Raw genomic sequence first — 14,852 nt, 5'->3', positions numbered from 1 at the left:
ATCCTACAGCCTTCAGTCTTCCCCATTCCCATCTCAGGTCCTGCCTATCAGCAGGAAGTGTCAGCCCCTACAAGTCTCCTGACAGAACCCTCTACTTTGTACCTCCTAGTCCGGGATAACCGCTCCCCAGGCACCTGAAACACTAACCCCCCCCCCACCCGGCAACACACACACCAGCTCTCTCCTCACCAGCAGACCCCACACCACCACCACCACGCACACACACACATCTGAACACATCCCTCCTCCTGCTTTAAAACCATTCGATCCAGCTGCTTCCTATTACCCTGAGGATGATGTCTGGGCTCTTTCATATGGCCCACAAGACTGTTCACAACCCAACCACATCTCCACCCCAACTCCAGCACCCACAAACCTTAGGGGAAGTGAGACTTCACTTTGAAATCTCAGCCCCTATTACTGCATGACCTTTGTCAAGCCATCATCTCCATAGGCTTCAGCTTCTTTAACTATGAGGGATATGGAGGGCATAATGCATAAGATACTGGGTGTAAAGCTCTTGATATGGTTTCCAACAAGTGTTTATCCCAGAGTAACTTACAACTCTAACTGATGGTGTACCCATTCTTATGATCGGCCCTCTCTTTCCCCTTTTCCCCTTCCTAAGACAAAATCTAAATTGAATCCTCCATTGTCTTTGACCCAGAATATGGTGATCGTTCCCGAATACATCCAAGCTCCTTCCTGGGAAACTGCAATGGAGCTACTCCTGGGACTAGTGAAGAATAAAATGAGGCCTTAATGTTCCCTTCCCCGCCTTCCTTTTGCAGAATGGAGGAGGAGCAAGGAATAGGGGAGAAGGTGGGTGAGATCAGAGAAGGGACTGGGGCTGTTGCCCCTGTGTCTTCCTTTCACAGGCTGGGATCATTTACTATAGCCAGGAGCAGTACTTCCGTCATGTGCAGCAGGCCGCAGCCTCAGGCCTGGAAAAATTCAGCAATGACCCCGTCCTACAGTTCTTTAAAATCTACGGGATCCTCAGGGAAGGTAAGGACTTGCCAGCGCTGGCCTCCTGACCTAAGGCACTAGCCCAGCCCTGACACTCTGGCTCCACCTGGAATGCCTCCTTACACCCCAGCCGCGTGGCCATGGGAAGAGTCTTATACTCAGTGGCTAGGTTCCCAGGTTAATCCACATGTGGCTGTGTAATACATATCTAGTTGACTTTTGAAACATCAGAGAGCTCACCACCCTTGCTCTGCCCCTCGGTTTCCCTATCTGGAAAATGAGTGGGTGGTAGACATGCAGACATGACTGCATGCTTATTGGATAAATTCTGGACTTGGAACCTGGGAGCTGGTAGTGCAGGAAAAGGAGGAAGTGGGAGGTTTGGGTAAAGGCAAGTATGGTGCTGGAGCAGGGGGAGGAGCGATCCTCAAGCAGGTGCTGACTCACTGAGGCCAGGGGCTGGCTGAGCTGGCTACGGCCAACCTCAGTGGACACGGAGGGATAAGTGGAATCTGTGGCTCTGCCCTGAGATCCTTCTTCAGAACTGACCCGCCCCCGCCCCAAATCTTTGCCTCACGGGTGCCCCTGCAAGTACTCACAGGTGCATCCTCCACCCCAGGCAGCCTGGACCCTGGTGTCAGCAGCCCCTTCAGGGGCCACTGGGGATGTTTGGACCTGTTGGCCTTGTGATTCTGGGTGACGCCAGGTGGTGCTAAGCCTTGAATCAGCTCTGACAAGGGCTCCCATGTGTCTGCTACAGAGCCTCTTGCCCTCTGGGGACGTAATCACACGGGCTTTCCTTTACAGAGCACATCCAGGATGCCATTAGCAACCTGGAGAGCATCCGGAATCATCCAGACGTGTCCTTGTGCTCCATCATGGCCCTCATTTATGCTCACAAGTGCTGCGAAACCATTGGTGAGTGCAGCCATGCCCAGCAAGGCCTGGCCCCGCTGGGGAAGACAGCCCCATTCCAGGGCTATAGCCACCCAAGGGCCTGCCACAGGAGGTCGGTGCACCAGTGGCAGCACGTGCTACTGGCCAGTGAGGAGTGGCTTCTGTTCCCTCCCCTTGGAGGCCTCAAGGAAGAGCCCCTGCCCATGTCCTGCTGAGTGGGAGCTGCAGGCAAAGAGCATGACAGTTGGAGGGGTCCTCCTTTCAGAGCCCAGGAGTTGGGAAGACACCCTGCTTTCCTTGCCCCAGACCTTGTGGAGACAAATCAAGTCAATATAAATAATTCTACCCATGGGGTGCCTGAGTGGCTCAGTCCTTCAGTGTCTGCCTTCGGCTTGGGTCATAGTTCCAGGGTCCTAGGATCCAGCCCTGCATTGGGCTCCCTGCTCGGTGGGAAGCCTGCTTCTCCCTCTCCCTCTCCTGCTCCCCTGGCTTGTGTTCTGTCTGTCAAATAAGTAAATAAAATCTTTTAAAAAGTAACAATGGGGCACCTGGGTGGCTCAGCGGGTTAAAGCCTCTACCTTCTGCTCAGGTCATGATCCCAGGGTCCTGGGATCGAGCCCTGCATTAGGCTCTCTGCTCAGCGGGAGCCTGCTTCCTCCTCTCTCTCTGCCTGCCTCTCTGCCTACTTGTGATCTCTCTGTGTCAAATAAATAAAATCTTTTAAAAATAAATAAATAAATAAACAAACATTAAAATTAAATAATTAAATGATTCCACCCTTAATGTACCCCTCTCTAGAGTCAGGGAGAGATTCCAAGATGCTGCCAACAACTATTTCCCCTCAGGATGGATTGTGGGCCTGAGGTACGGGATTCATTTTGGTCTGTCTGCTCTGCAAACTGCTGGGCACAGGGGAGACAAGAGAAAGCTCAGACTGCAAACCCAAGTACTGGCGTGGGCAGCTGCTGCAATTTCCAGGCCCCAAGGCCCTCAGGGCCTCCTGTAGGACTGGGCAGCCCTCCTCCCTCTGACTCGCCCCCTTCCTCCTCTTGGATTTACAGACCGAGAAGCCATTCAGGAGCTGGAGAGCAGCCTGAAGGAAATCCGCAAGACAGCCAGCGCAAGGGCCATGTACTACGCCGGCCTCTTCCTCTGGCTCATGGGGCGCCACGACAAGGCCAGGGAGTACGTCGACCGCACCCTGAAGCTCTCCAGCAGCTCCAGAGAGGTACCTGCTGCAGGGGACAGCACCTGCAGAAAGCAGCATCCCAACATATCCCAGTGGGGTGGCCGTTACTCCTACGGAGCACCCTGGGGCTGGGAGAGGGCTGCATCGGGGCCCCAACAAGAGTCCAGGTCTCATAGGACCCCCCACCCACACTGTCTTGGGCTTTAGCTGAGTACATGCTGGCATGTGTCCAGAGTCTAATCTGCAGACAGTCATTCCAGGGCCTGGACTTTATATTTTTTAAGTCTTGAATTAGTTGCCAACATTTTGAAATCAAAAGATTTTGACCTAAAAGCCCGGATTTCCAGGTTCTTTGGGATAGCCAGATGAGCTGGTTACGACAGGCGTCTACCTTCCCTCCTTGCCATGGTCTGCTGGGTATCAGTGGTGGCCCACCCAGGAGAGTCTCACACGCGGTGGATTGGTACTGTTGCTAGAGTTTGAAGCCTCAGTCCCGGCTCAGTCTAGCTGCCATCTCAGCGGGGAGTGACCTCACCACCCCAAGGGGGTGAAATTTGGTTCCCCGAGGAGGGGGTGAAAAAAGTCTTGCTGTTTATGTACAAAACACAGATTTACATACTGCATAGACAGATAGTATATCTGTGAGATTAAAATATCTTGGAGGGAGAGGAAATGTTTAAGGGAAAATATCTGAAAGGTCTCCTTAGGAGGGGAGCCATGGGAAAGGAGTTGAGAAACACTGGTTTTGGGCATAACGCTTCAGGGCAATGTCCAAGAGACCCCCGACCTCACCTCCCAGGCCTGGCCACCCATCTGCCAGCAGAGGCTGGGTGAAGACTGGAGCAGAACCCTTGAGCTCAAAATGGCTCCTACTCACCCTCCAAGAAGACATTCCCGTCTCCTGCATAGTCCAGGTGCTGTGTTGGACTAAGGCGTGGAGAGAGGAGGAGAGGCCATGCTCAGTGGCCCGTGGTGGCCTCCTGACCCCAGTGTAGATTACACAGGCAATGACAAGACAGGTGAGAGCATGTTAGTAGGGGCAACAGAGCTGTGGGGGTCCCAGAGAAGGCCCACCCTCAGCCTGGAAGGTCATAGAAGGCCTCTGACAGGAGGGTCCTCCTAGGCTGAGTTTGAGAGACTCGTGGTAGTTAATCAGGTAAAGAGGTTTGGTTGGGAGCACTGCAGGGACAGCGAAGTGAAGTCCCAGCAGTGGGAGGGAGCAGGGCTGCACTGGGGTCTGCAAGTAGGTGTGCCTACTTGCAGGGTAGGCACTTGCCGGGTCTCGGGGTACAGAGTAACGGGGGGGGGGGGGACATGAGGCTGGAGAGCAGGCTGGGTTCTGAGAGGCTGTGCAGGACCAAGGACTTCATCTTCTGTCTTGTTCTGATCCCAGGGCTATGTGCTCCGAGGCTGGGTGGACCTCACCTCAGACAAGCCCCATACCCTGAAGAAATCCATCAAGTACCTGGAACAAGGAATGCAGGACAGCAAAGATGTGCTGGGGCTGATGGGAAAGGTAGGCAGTGGAGGGAGGGAAAGGATCTCTGCCTGGGCCCCTGGAGCCAGGGAGCCTCTGTCTCCCGGCCTTTACCTGGCCCATGAGGAGCAGGGGCCCAGAGAGGATCAGGGTCACACAACAGCCCAGAGCCCACTTGGTTCTCACAATCCTGCCTGCTCAGTCTGGGTCCCTGTCTCATTCTGCATGGAGTCTGCTCTGGGTCCGTCCTTTTTTCTCTGCTTCTTTCTGTCACGCTTTCTCTTCTGACCTATAAAGTTCAGTGTGCCATAAGAGAAGGGAGGTAGGTGTTTTGTGTTTTCTTTTTTTTTAAGATTTTATTTATTTATTTGACAGAGAGTGAGAATGAGCACAAGCAGGGGGAATAGCAGGCAGAGGGAGAGGGAGAAGGAGGCTCCCCGCCGAGCAGGAAGCCTGATGCGGGGCTCAGTCCCAGGACCCTGGGATCATGACCTGAGCTGAAGGCAGATGCTTAACTGACTGAGCCACTCAGGCACCTGTTTTGTGTTTTCTGATCTCAATTTAAATTAAGTTCCTTTTTTCTTATGTGACCCCCCCCAAATCAATCCATGAAGGAAAAGCTAGCCCTCTGATTCTCTTCTCTTGGTATGTATCTTCTTAGAAAATGAATATGTACTCATTAAAAAAACAGAAGGCTAAAAAAGTCAAAAGATGACATCCTTCACACTCCCCCTCCAAACAGCTCACGTGGACATTTAGGACCTTGGTGTCTTCCAGTCTTTTTTACTCTGCATGTGGTTCAGAGGGTGCCTTAGAAGGGCTTTCTGGGAAGTGGAAGCCAGGGAGAGCCTCGTACAGCAGCATTATCCGGAGCGCCCTTGGGACCAACACCTGTGGGAAAAGGGACAGAAGTAGGACTGGGTGGCAGGAGAAATTGGGCTGTGACACAGCCCTAGCAAAGGCCTCAGCCAACTTGGGGTTCTAGAGCTGGGGTGGCCTATCCGTGACCTCCTCCCTGGCCACATGCCAGGTGGGGGCTGCCCCTGCGGACAGGTGTGACCTGGCACAAGGCTGCTGCCTGTAGCCATGGGTGACCCAGCAGGTAGGCCTCCCAGAGAGCTATCAGCCTCCAACTCTTCCTGTCCTGAAGGTGATCCCACGGAGTGCCCTCCCCAGGGTGGGAGACAGTGTTGTTATTTAATTTAATTGTAATCATAAGGCATCTTATCACTCGGGTTCCTTTTCTTCATGTAAGATTTTGTCATAAGCCACTGTCATTTTGAACAGCTCCTTCAAGCCAATCCCCTATTGTATGGCCCTCATAAAATTTGCCAACCCAGATTATTTCCAGTTTACACTTATAAACTGAGTGCTGCAGTGAGCACATGTATGCATAAATCTATCTAGAACTATCCTCCTCTTGTTCTTAATAACTCTCTTGGGGGCGGGTTGCTGAAGGTCTAATGTAAGCTGTCCCTGTCAGAGTCCAGTTTCAAATCCTTTGGGAGCATTGCTCTCTGCCCTTCAAGCACCTGGAGCATGACTCACTCAGGAGAACCTGGGGGCTGGCACTGGCCTGCAGAGGCCAGAACCCCAGCCCAGTGGGCCTCAGCAGAGAAAAGCTGCCGCAGCCCCGCTAAGAAGGGTTTTGCCTGCAAGCCGGAACTGACCCTGGGCCCGAGTGAGCAGTTTTCAGCAATAAGCTTCAAGAAAGTGAATGGCAAATGAGTGAGCCCAGCACCCTCAGGTCTCCCACCAAGGGCAGCCTGCACATGGCCTTGCCATCTCCCACACTTCCTAGGCCTCCCCCATCTCCCCAAGAGCCCTTGCCTTGCCTGTGAAGGAACCCAAGCCTGCTGTGGACTTTGATCTGTGACTCTGAGGGATGACTGCTTCTCCCACACCTTACCCCCGGGGCCTTGGAAGGATTCCTTGGCCCAGCTGAGGGGACTTGCATGCCCTGTGTCAGGTTCTGCTCCTGTTTTGATAGAGACCCAGACACCTCCAACCTCCCTCTGCGGGCACTGATGAAGGCTTTTCTCCTGGGCTTCCAACAGGCAACCTACTTCATGTTGCAGCAGAACTACTCGGGGGCACTGGAGGTGGTGAACCAAATCACTGTCACCTCAGGGAGCTTCCTGCCTGCCCTGGTCCTAAAAATGCGGCTGTTCTTGGCTCGACAGGACTGGGAGCAGACAGTCGAAATGGGACACAGGTGAGCAGCGGTTGTCAGCGGACACCACCACACCCATGCTTTCCTTTTTTTTTTGTTGGCAAGCCCAGGGTGCTGATATGTTCCCATCTTACAAGCTGGGAGATGGGAGACACCGTGTATTTGATGGAACAAGACATAAAAGTAAATACTGTCAAGAGAGGAGGTATGAATAGTGATGTGATCATATGGGGGGGGGCCACAGGGAGGCTGTGACCTCTGACGGATAAAAAAATGGGCATATCTAGAGATAAAAGCACATTGTTGGGGCGCCTGGGTGGCTCAGTGGGTTAAAACCTTTGCCTTTGCCTTGGGTCATGATCTCAGGGTCCTGGGATCGAGTCCCGCATCGGGCTCTCTGCTCAGCAGGGAGCCTGCTTTCCCCTCTCTCTCAGCCTGCCTCTCTGCCTACTTCTGATCTCTGTCAAATAAATAAATAAAATCTTAAAAAAAATAAAAAAGCATGTTGTTTAGGAGACAGGTGGAGGGAATGACCTAAGGAATCCAAAGCAACCAAGGTTACAGGGCGACAAACAGTTGCCTCTAAAGAATGGGGGGTAGGGGGCTATAAAGGGACTGTTGCATTATTTAATTGTTTTAAACTATCGATATGATATACTGTAAAAAAAAAAAAAAAACTTCAGGGGCAAGATCATTGGTGACCGGGAGACCTTTCAGCTGAGGCCGGGTCCATCAGCCAGACAGTAAGAGCTGGGGAGTTCCTGGGGCTTTGGGAAGCCAGACACCAAGTTGGGATGACCTTAGAGTACTGTCATTGTCAATAGAAATAAAGACCACTTGGGGGGAGGGATGTTTGATGGAAGGTTTTCTGAGGATGGAATTTTCTAGATAATTGAAGCTTGTCTCTAAACTCTAAGACTCGAACTACTTTTATTAAGTATTCTAAAATGTATGCTACTAATTTTCTTCCTAAAAAGAGTTAACAGACTTTGAGTGACCATAGAGCATCACTCTGATTTGTTACTAAATTGTAGTACCATAGTTCATAGTTCAAAACCAAAAGCAAAAACCAAAACCAAAACCAAACCATAGCATAGTTCAAAGCCAAAACAAAACACAAGTGGACCTCTTCCTTTCCCATGGAGGAATGGTAATTCCTCTGATGATCATCCCCGGAATTTGCATCCCAGAGAGAGGCACCTGGTAGCAAATGAACATGATTCGGGCCTGCTCAGCCCACAGGGGCCCCCTCGTGCAGTGCCTGTGTGGGCCTTGGCTTCTCTATCCCAGAGTTGACACCTGGTCAGTGTCCTTGGCAGGAGTTGGGTCAAGAGCTTGCTTTGGAGGCTTGGCCTTCAGCCAGCAGGATCCTGGGAGCACCTGGCTGAAGGCCACAACCATGGTGTGTGCAGTCTCCCTTGGCCAAGGCCCTGCTGCCCTGCCCACAGGGAACAGTGTTTAGTGCCAATGGGCTGAGTCCCATACCCAACTCCTTCCCTCCTGGAGGTTTCCCCAGCTGTGGTGTTCATAGAACTCCCCCATTGTTTTGTATTTTAAAAAAAAGTTTTTAAATGTTTTTTAAAGCTTACTTATTTACTTACTTATTTAAGCAACCTCTACTCCCCTCTACGTGGGGCTTGAACTCATAACCCCGAGATCAGCAGTTGCATTCTCTACTGACTGAGCCAGCAAGGCACCCGCCACCATTGTGGGTTTTTTTTTCTTGTTTTTTAAAAGATTTTATTTATTTATTTGACACAAGGAGAGAGAGAGAGAGAGAGCACAAGCAGGGGGAGCATCAGGCAGAGGGAGAGGGAGAAGCAGGCCCCCTACTGAGCAAGGAACCCAATTCAGGGCTTGGTCCCAGGACTCTGGGATCATGATCTGAGCCAATGGCAGATGCCCAACCAACTGAGCCACCCAGGGGCCCCAAACCATTGTGTTTTAAATCTTTGCCCCCTCTAGATGTGTTTCTCTTTCTATCCCTAACATTATTTATTTTTCCCTTCCCTCTTATTTTTCTTCACCTACATTAATTTGTTTCTTTTATTCATCTTTTTAAAGACCCAGCTTTGAGTTTTGTTGGTGGTGTCTATCACATCTCTATTTCTACTCTGTTAATGTCTGCTCTTTATGATTTATGGGCCTATTCTGCTCTGGTTTTCTAACTCTTGAATCAGATGCCTGGCTCATCCATTCTCAATTTTCTTTTAGGATAAAAGTGTTTTGTTTTGTTTTTTTCAAGTTGGGAGAATATGAGTGTTTAAGTCTGTGGATGTCCCTCAAGGTACCATTTTAGCAGTATCTACACATTTGGATTTGATATATTCAGTATCGTTAGGCTCTAAGAATTTTCTAATATCCATTCTGATTCCTTCTTAGTTCACAGGTTATTTAAAAGTTTGGGTTTTTTTCCCCAAATGTATTTGGTTCCTAGTACCTTCAGAATCACTATAAAGGGTTAGAACCGTTTGAATGCTGACTGCCTAATCAATCCTGTTGGAATCAGAGTAATCCTCTAGGAAGCACAAGGCCTAATCAATCCTGTTGGAATCAGAGTAATCTTCTAGGAAGCACAAGGCCATCCCTGACCAGGCTGAAAAACAGGAAGTTTCCTTATAAAGAAACAAAATATTGAACATCTCATAGTATATATGACCAGAAACTGTGTCTTCACAGTGACACATGATGGAAAACAAGCGTTCTTTTTTATCATACAGCTGCAGACAGCCCCCCAAGCATCTCTCCACCACTCTGGGACCCTAGGACCACAGTACCATGATCATGTATGTGAGAGTTGGAATATGAATAGGCTTCTGTCACAAATTACCCCAGATACATGACTTAAATGACATGAGAAGTTATTCCTCTCTCAGGTACAAGTCTGGGTAGTTGTCTGGGACTGGGACAGCAGCTTAACTCTGTAGGGTCCAGTCCCCTTCTGTCTTACTGTTCTACCATTCCTAGGATGTGGGTCCCATAAAAAGGGAAGAGAAGAAAGAGAAGGTGAGCTGTAAGTATACAGCAGGATGTCACCTGGGGTACTTGTGCTCACACACTATTGGCCAGAACTTAATCACAGGGCCACCACTGAACTGCAGGGGAAGCTGGGAGATGTAGTCTTTATTCTGGGTAGCCAGGAGCCCAGCCAGACTAGGGAGTTCCATTATGAAAAGGAGAAAGGGGGGTGCCTGCGTGGCTCGGTGGGTTAAAGCCTCTGCCTTCAGCTCAGGTCATGATCCCAGGATCCTGGGATCCAGCCCCACATTGGGCTCTCTGCTCAGCAGGGAGCCTGCTTCCCGCCCCCCGCCCCCCCCATTCTCTCTGCCTACTTGTGATCTCTCTGTCAAATAAATAAATAAAATCTTTTAAAAAATTTAAAAAAAAAATGGAGAAAGGAAGACTGGATATTTTCAGACAATCCTGAGTGGCGGCCACACGGTGCTAGCCTGGCCTATGAATACTCCCAATTAATGTGGCTCCTCTTCCTATTTCAGAATTTTAGAAAATGATGAGTATAATATCGATGCCTGCCAAATCCTAGCCGTGCATGAGCTTGCAAGAGAAGGAAACATGACCACAGTAAGTTCTTTCAAGATTTAGGAGTTGGGCCTTGGGACAAACACAACCTGGGGGAAAGCATTTTGACAACCCCTCCCCAGCACCTTGGAGCGTGCTCCCTGGATCTCAGCTCCCTCCCTTCTCCCTCACCTACTCTTGGAGTTCAGGGGGTCTGCTCTGGTTTGTTCTTTGGGCAGGCAGTGAGCTTGGCTCTGGTTCTGCCCTGAGCCTGGGCAGGTTCACCTGGAGAAGCCCCAGGCTCCTCATTTGTAAACTGGAGATAATTCCAGCCACTTTGTGAGGCTGGTAGAAGGACTAAGTGGAATGACATGTGGGAGAACTTGGAACAGTGCCTGATTTGGGGAAATGCCATTTTTTTAAGGAGTGGACTGGAACTGCTCGGGTATTGGCCAGGTAGAACCTAGCCCCAGATTTGCTCCTAAGCCCTATAGTTTTTCCAAAGAAACCCAGAACAGTCTTTGAGCACAGTCAGACACATCTGGAATTCTTCATGAAAACCTCAATGCCCAGACAGGTTTTTATTTTCAAGAAGAGTTTGTGTTTCCAGTCATACCATTGCCTTTTTGAATAATTGTGTTGCCTCGGTAAAGGGTGGCAAATCAGATGTCTGTAAGGGTTTCATGATGGGAAGAGGAAGCTTCTGGTTCCTTCTGCACAGCTCTGAGTCTATGGGTTTTGTGGGGTGGGGTGGGAAAGAGGGTATACTCCATATTTGGGAGGAACCCTCCACAAGGGCCCCAGTGCCATCTCTGGGTAGGAACAGGAGAATGGGGCCTGTCCTCAGCTCTGTGCATCCCCAGAGCGCTGGGCAGTCTTCCTGGGGCCTGGCCTGAGGGTTAATCCCAGGGTCGGAGTTAGCATTAATGCCCATCCTTGACTCCCCACCTCAGCCCCTGGGATTTACCCCTCTACCCAGGCCTGGCTGCTCAGTGCTAACCTTGCTTATATCTACTGAGCAGAGTAGTCCTGCCCCATCCTGGGTTTCCCTTCTGGCACTTCTTTGCAAAACTCCCCACCCCTGGGTAGGGAAAGGACAGAGGCATCCACTGGAAAGAACACAGGCTTTGGAGTCAGTCACCCAGTTGGCTGAGTGACCTCTAGCAAATTCCCTAACCTTTCTGACCCTTTGTCGGCTAGACTGGAAAGTCCAGAGAGTTCTAGTGACTTACAGGGTCATGTGGAGGATTCATTGGAGTGATGGAGTGGCACAGTGTGGTGACTCCCGTCAACATGGAGTACAGGCTCAGGGCCAGGGACCCACCACGACCATCTGCTCTTAGAGCCAGCCCAGCTGGCCGGTGCTCTGCCGGACTGGGGGGCTGCCCTTGTGGACACCATGATAGCTGGCTCCGGCTCTGGCTGGGGGGATCTGAAAGGGCAGCTTCTCTTCACAGATCCATGAACAAAGGGGTGGTGCCAGCTTTTGCCTGAGCAAGGCCCCCAAAAGATCCACCTACCGGTTTTAAAATAATACTGGGCTTACCCCAGCCCAGTTGAATCCAAATCTCTGGTGCTAGCTCCTGGGTGTGGGAACTTCTCCCAGGGGATGCTAACGTGCAGCAGGGTTGAAACATCTGCCCAACTCCCATTTTCTACTTTACCTTTGACCTTGTCTGTTTTGTCTCCCACAGGCTACCAACCATGTTAGAAATCTGATTAAGGCACTGGAAACAAGGGAGCCTCAAAATCCAAGCCTCCATCTTAAAAAAATTCTTGTGATTAGCAGGCTGGTAAGATGGGTCTTTCCAGGTTTTTGAATCATGCTTCTTGCTGTGTTCCTAAGGGGAGCGCTGTGGTCCCCTGGAAGCTGCCTGGGTACCTGTCCTCCCCTCTCTGGCTCAGACTTGGCCTCTCGGGCTGATGGCCCATGCCCAGTGGCCCTAACTGCCTCTGGCCGATAGCTGGATCATGTAGGCTCTGTATCTGGGCCCAGATGCTGCTCAGAGACACTGTAAAGATGAGCGTGATGGCATCTGGAAGTGCTTTTAGAGTAGGAGGTCCCTTATTTGGGGGAAGAAGGAAGTATTATGGCTGTTACATAGCAGAGCCATGCCCAGCCATGGCTCGGGGTCCCGGGATACCTGACTTCCATATTCTCTCTATGAAAGTGTCCTGGAAAGGCAGGCCTGCCTGTACCTCTCTGACCAGACCAGGTGCAAAAAGACCAGACTGCCAAACAATTTGCCTCTGTCAGACCCTTCAGCCCAAAGCAAGATTACCTAGAAGGAATCATTGCAAAACCTGAGGTAGCTCCGGGGCCTTGGGAACCAGAACCATGGGGTCAAGTGCCACGGGGACACCATCTTTCTCACAGAGACACAGATCTGTGTCTGATGCTCTCTGCTCGTTCTGCATATCTGGCAGGGAACATGGCTGCTCACAGCCTTCTGAGCAACTTCCCATATCGACGGGATACAAGAGCTTCTGTCACCCAGCTTCAATTTTTGAAAAACTTCTTGGTGACTTGGACCAATTACTGTGGTGAGACAGGAGATGGGCCCTTTGGAGGGCCCTGTGCCTGGAGGCAAGTTCCACAGATGTGGCTAGGGTGAGGTTCTTTGGAAGCTGGACAACTGCACAGACCCAACTGTGGGTTGCGTACAGCCTTTGTACTCAGTTGAAATGTGCCCGTGTCTGATGTGGCCTTGTTCAGACAGGCTGCACTGACTAATCCCATGTGTCCATTCCTCACAGTGTGGGAAACACCAGGCGATTCTCCGGCTGGTGTGCCCCTTCATGGAGCGTGCATTCGTGGCCACACCCTCCTATGCCCATGTGGCCACAGAGCTGGGCTACCTCTTCATCCTGCATGACCAAGTGAGGGAGGCGTCTCGGTGGTACTCGGAGGCCTTGAAACTGGATGGGAGCAGTGTGGCTGCCTTAACAGGTCTCTGCAGGCTGGGCAGGGTGGGGGCATGGGGGCACAGAAGGCAGCGAGCAGGGTAGCATCCATGAATCCAGAGGAGAAATGCTGGGAAGCATTCTCTCTAGAGGGTGTGTGAGTTTGGGGCTACATTGTATGACAGGGGCGCCTTTCTGTGACATATAAACAGATAAACCCATACTCCAACAGAGGCGGAGATGGGCCACCTTAAGAAATAAGTAGACCCATTTTTTCCCCCAGAGAGCTCCAGGAAATACAGAAATTAAACAAAAACAAAAACAAAAAAGCAAAGCAAGCTCAGAGTCATTGGAGGCTGAGAGCAAAATAGGCCGTGGGGCAGTGGGGCAGTCAGTGAGATAATGAGATAACTTACTGGAGGATTGGTAACAACTGGAGAATGCAATCAAGGAGGCCCTTAAGGGGGGTGGGGCGGGGCATGAGGTAGCAGGTGGGAGCCCCTGATGCTTCCCACCACCATCAGAAACATGAAGGACAAAAAGACTTGTTGCTCCACACAAAGGCCACATCCCCTGACATTCCCCCACTTGGGTCAGTCCTTCCCCACTTCCTCATTCAGGGGAGACCTCCAGCCAGTCAGCCTGGAGGGAAGTCGACCAGCCTGAATGGCCATCCCACACACCAGCCTGGGCCAGTCCTGTCAGGTGTGTGCTGGAGTCACCCTCTCATCTGATCTGTTTCGGAAAATCAGTGACCTTAACTATTTGGGAAATGTGCCTTAGCTGCTAATACTCATCAGTCTAGTCCATTTGTAAATCTGCTAACGCTTTGAAAGAGGGGCCAGGTGGGACATGCAAAGCCACAGACCTCTGAGGAGCAAAGTTAAAGCCAGTTATAGAAAAAGACTTCCCCCTCCCCCACTAAAACACCTCTCGTGTTTTCAGAGGCTTTACATACAGTCAGTACATAAAGAACAGGCTACTGTGAAAAAGGGTACAGGGAACAAAAAAGCTACCGAAAATTAAAAATACGATTGCAAAGTACAAAATTCCATAGATGAGCCAAATGGTGGGATGGATAGTAGTGAAAACCAAGATGGTATAATTAGGAGGACAATCAGGAATAAATACACTGAGATGACCAGAAAGTACCTATAAAAGAGGAATAGTAAGAATAGATGGATTTGGTGTCCCAAATCTAAAATACATTAGGAAACAATAGTACTTAAGTCAGCTTGGGGCCAAGGCTGGAATAAAGAGGCAGATAAATGGCACAGAAACAGGTCTTGAGAATAAGGTGACATTTCAAACCAACACAGTGGTAGGTTTCAATAAACCATGGCTGAACGTCTGGCTATCCAGCATGAAAAAAGTAAAGGGAAGTTCCTATCTCACACCATACTCAAAAATAAACTCCAGTTTATTGGCTCAGTTGGTAGAGCACGTGACTCTGGATCTTGAGGTTGTGAGTTTGAGCCCCATGGTGCAGGGAGGGGGTGTAGAGATTAGTTAAAAAATAAGCTCCAGATAAATTAGATATTTAAACCAAAAATTCAGTTGGATTTGTCTTCCCTGGGGGAAACTCAGAGGCTGGAAGGGAGAATATGTAAAAGTTTCAATGTAAAGGATGGCAAAAGACACTGAAGAGGTAAATGGCAAACTAATGGAAAATGTTGGCTACAAAGGATTAATCATCTTAATATATAAAAAGAAAACAACCCTAA

General features: G+C 50.2%; 1 protein-coding gene across 7 annotated transcripts in view; it reads left to right on the top strand.

The window, feature by feature from the left end:
* TTC21A (tetratricopeptide repeat domain 21A) overlaps nucleotides 1–14,852 on the top strand; it is a 33,619-nt gene that overhangs the window by 740 nt on the left and 18,027 nt on the right. For 6 of the 7 annotated variants that reach the window (XR_006385077.1, XM_044252651.1, XM_044252648.1 and 3 more), the window contains exons 2-9: nucleotides 879–1,008; nucleotides 1,777–1,887; nucleotides 2,928–3,094; nucleotides 4,449–4,571; nucleotides 6,590–6,747; nucleotides 10,203–10,287; nucleotides 11,919–12,017; nucleotides 12,982–13,174. Coding sequence is in view for 6 of the 7 variants with exons in the window: in XM_044252651.1 (XP_044108586.1) it covers nucleotides 879–1,008; nucleotides 1,777–1,887; nucleotides 2,928–3,094; nucleotides 4,449–4,571; nucleotides 6,590–6,747; nucleotides 10,203–10,287; nucleotides 11,919–12,017; nucleotides 12,982–13,174 (1,066 nt within the window). In the remaining variant the exon portion in view is untranslated. Of the gene's footprint in view, nucleotides 1–815; nucleotides 823–878; nucleotides 1,009–1,776; nucleotides 1,888–2,927; nucleotides 3,095–4,448; nucleotides 4,572–6,589; nucleotides 6,748–10,202; nucleotides 10,288–11,918; nucleotides 12,018–12,981; nucleotides 13,175–14,852 lie in introns of those variants that run through there. The other variant, XM_044252652.1, reaches the window with a different exon arrangement.

Source organism: Neovison vison, chromosome 6, assembly GCF_020171115.1.
Source record: "Neovison vison isolate M4711 chromosome 6, ASM_NN_V1, whole genome shotgun sequence".
Lineage (NCBI taxonomy): Eukaryota > Metazoa > Chordata > Mammalia > Carnivora > Mustelidae > Neogale > Neogale vison.
Note: the sequence above shows the minus strand (reverse complement) of the source record. Positions and strands in the feature narration are given on the sequence as shown.